The sequence below is a fragment of the Stegastes partitus genome, unplaced genomic scaffold (genome assembly GCF_000690725.1).
Source record: "Stegastes partitus isolate 25-593 unplaced genomic scaffold, Stegastes_partitus-1.0.2 Scaffold1137, whole genome shotgun sequence".
Classification (NCBI taxonomy): Eukaryota; Metazoa; Chordata; class Actinopteri; family Pomacentridae; genus Stegastes; species Stegastes partitus.
In genome coordinates, this window is record NW_007578868.1 from 96,917 (window position 1) to 100,789 (window position 3,873).

At 35.9% G+C, this 3,873-nt stretch overlaps 1 protein-coding gene across 1 annotated transcript in view; it reads right to left on the reverse strand.

Annotated features, from left to right (window-relative positions):
- LOC103368275 (sodium channel protein type 2 subunit alpha-like) overlaps positions 1-3,873 on the reverse strand; it is a 157,211-nt gene that overhangs the window by 84,084 nt on the left and 69,254 nt on the right. The window contains exon 11 of the mRNA XM_008296600.1: positions 1,576-1,696. Within this exon, the coding sequence (XP_008294822.1) occupies positions 1,576-1,696 (121 nt within the window). The remainder of the gene's footprint in view (positions 1-1,575; positions 1,697-3,873) is intronic.

Consider the following 3,873-nt stretch of genomic DNA (forward strand, 5'->3'; position numbering starts at 1 on the left):
CACACACACACACACACACACACACACACACACACACACACACACACACACACAAAGCGCTAACAGACTCGGTTGGATGTAAAAATTCAGACAAATTCATTCGTGGTTACGCAATCGCACACCAACAATACTCACACACACACACACACACACACACACACACACACACTCACACACACAGAGACACACACACACACACACACAAAGTCAGCGGAGGTTACAGTCGCACAAGGACACACACACAGTTCAACTTCAGATCACATCATGTGTAACAGGAGAACATTCAAAATGTAAAATTCACTTCTAATAAACTCTTATTATAATAATTACAATAACAAGTGATTAATTCTAGAATATATCAAGTATTATATGAGATTTACGCTTAAATGTACATTAAAATTGTGCATATTTTACATATATTTAATGTTAAAAACATACAGTTTACCTTTAAAAGACTGTAAAATCGTTGGTTCTGAACATCTATAATAACCACGATCATAAACTCTTGATTTTGTCGAGTGTAATTTGATGTTTACATTTTAATTTACATAAAAAATGTTGCATGTTTGACAAATACTTGATGTTGAAACCTGTAAAAAAAATCATTTCCATTAAACATAAAATAACAAATTATAATAATAAGTGATTATTTTTAGATTATATCGAGTGTAATATGAGATTTATGCATAAACTTACAGAATTTTTTTGTATATTTGACAGATTTTTCATGTGAAAACTGAAGCCACCGATAAAAAGCTGGACTTATGTTTTAATGTAAAAATCTTTGATATTTGATGGTTTAAAAAAAAAAAATACAGGCGTCAACGTATTAGAACTTTACTAAACAGTCATGATGATTATAACAATTATAAATACATATTTATAGATTATCTCAAATGTAAAATGAGATTTACATGTAAATCTACAACAAAAACTTAATTTGAAAAAACAACTTTGAAAGAATTAGGAGTTATAAAACGACAACGAACTTTTAGCTTTAGATCCTATTTTAGGTTTTTACGTGATAATTTACACGAAGGTTACGTAAATCACTGATAAAACAAACAGATTTACGTTTGAAATAAAAACAGCAGCAATTAAACACAATGAACCGTTAATGTTCATCATGTCGGCTGTAAACTGAGATTTTAAGCTAAAACCGTGTAAACTTACAGATAGTGTGTTTATCTGACGTATTTTTAACGTTAAAAACGTACATTTTACAGATTTTAAACATGAAAAAACGTACGTAGAGCAGAAACATTTACAGATTTACAGTTATTAGCACGTCTGATTAAAGTTTTTAATCACAGTAGTTGATCTGAATTTAATCTTAATATTAATCAGCTCTTCATTTTTGTCTTTTTTGTGTAAGTTTACAATAAGATCATGTCTATTTGTTCGATCTTTACACTGATGAAAATAAAACCAAAGCTGTTAAACGTTTACTAGAATAATTAATTTGCTGTTTCATGTTAGAAAATATAAACCAGCAGCTCCAGACTCTTCAACAACAACTACGACGACCAGTTTAGCGTCACTCTGAGGCCTGAGCGTGACTCTGTGTGGTTTCACCTTCCATGGCGTCGGTCAGGTAGCTGGCGGCGCTCAGAGCTCGTCCCCGCCGCTCCGAGTCCTGCGTGGACGAAGGCCGCGGCAGCAGCATCGTGCTGAGCTCCGTGGTCGACGTCGGCACCTGAGACCAACAAAAACACTTTTAGTTCGACGCAGCGGCGACGAGTTCAGGCCTCAGAGGTCGACTTTTAGAGGCTTTTAGTTTTATCATAGAATCACAGAACGTGTCACCGTTGGGTGTCTTTACTTCAGCACAGCATCACTGATATGATCTGACTCCGATTTTTTCACTTTAACCGACTAGTTTAACATTTTGGGCTCAAAAACACACAAAAAATACAAAGTTTAATTTGAAAAGTATGTATTTACTACAACAAAAAGCACCAACGAAGCATTTAGAAGGTCACAGATACAAACATGAGAAGATCAATCTGGTATAAAACCAGTTTAATGCAGATATATGCAGCTACAGCATGACGCTTCTTCTTCATCTTTCCATCGATGCCACTCCTGGACACAGATTCTGTCCAGAACGAGGCCGACGGCCACATCAGGACTTTGTCGGCACTTCCAGGACCTTCTTTCATTTTTGTTTTGTAAAAGGACGGAAAAAAAAAAAAGAAGAAGCAGAAGTCTTGTTTGTTTGCCGTGTTGCGTCACATTCAGAGGATTTTCATCAACACAACTTTTTACATTTCGTTTTGTCTTCTGAACAAATGAAGTCTCTTAAACTTTGAGTCCTTCTGCGGACTGAAGGCTGTTTTTCTTCTGCCGGTCCGAGCTCTTGTTCCGTCATCACCAGTGTTGATCTGATCATTTCTAACTTTCAACTCATTTCTGACCGTGTTCAGTCGTTTCCTTTGAAGCTGATGTGATATCGGACCTTATTGTTCTCATTTCAGGCCATAAACTCAGGAATCGGTCCACATTCTGCCTCTCGGTTCGTCCTTCATGTCGTTGCTGCTTCTGTCTGTGAACGGAGACTTCAGGTCCAGACCCGGGACGAGTCCAGCTGCTGCTCACACAAGTTTCCTGAGTGGGAGTTCTGATGTTCTGATGTTCTGACGGTCCGCCAGCAAACAGGAAGCCGCTGCTCAGACGGGGGGGGGGCGCTGCTCGCTCTGTTGCCACGGAAACAGGACCACGGCAGCTAACGGAGGCTAAACTAGCGCCCGGCGGCGGCTGCGTCCCGACACACAGACGGCGAGTGGGCGTCGTCGTCGTCGTGGGCGGCGGCCTTCGGGCCCCGCGTCACGTCTCATTGGATGAAGCGTCACCAGGAAGCGTTACGCAACCACACCTGGGCCAATCGGGTCGGAGAGTCCCCGAGGACGCCGAGCGGCCGGACACGACTCCAGGAGGAAGTTTTGAACGTTCTCAGCAGCTGTTAACGAAAACTTTTGGATTCATTTACTGTGATTTTACGGATTTTCTCCGTTTTGTTCAGTTCCAGACGATTTTCAGTCACATCACAGAATCAAGAATGAATTTAATGTTTAAAACTTTAAATAATAAACATTAAAAATCTGTGGTTGGTTCTTCTGCAACATTTTATTTACATAAAAGAGCAGATTTTATTTTACAGGTAATTGCAATTTTTAAAGAAGTAAAATCATTACAAAAGATAATTTCTAGTAAAGCCGTTGAAAAAAATCTAATTAATTTAAACGTTAACCCTAAAAAATAAAACGTAAATATTATTTAAAATTCGTTTTCTGTTCAACTTCTTTTTAAAAATGTCACCGTGTTTAAATCAGCAGAAGCATCATAACTTTAAAGATATTTGTCATTTTTGTTTGATTTTTAAATTTTTTATCTACGTTTTTATTTCATTTATTGAGTTAAAACAGAACAACTAAACACGACACAAACATTTGTGACTAAACGGCAGCAGAAAGAAGAATAATCTGATGTTATCTGCGCCGTAACCCAAAGAAACACATTTACAAAAATATAAATTACAAAAAGCAATCATCATTTGAAAGAAAAATAAAATTTATTAATGGCAAAAGAAAAGTAAATAATTTTAAACTATTGTGACTAAATATTTTACTGAAAAAATATTAGTATTTTTAAAAATTTAAAAAAAAGACTAAAACTTGCAAAATCTACTAAATAAAATCTGTATTTTTACAAACAATAATTTGTAAAAATGATTAAGATGAGAGCACATTGTTTTATGAAATCATAATTATAATAATTTTACAGAAGTTTACTTTTTTCACTTTTTAAATGTAATATTTATTTTATTTTTGTATTTCTACGCATAACTTTCACTTTCTAAATATATTTTTTATA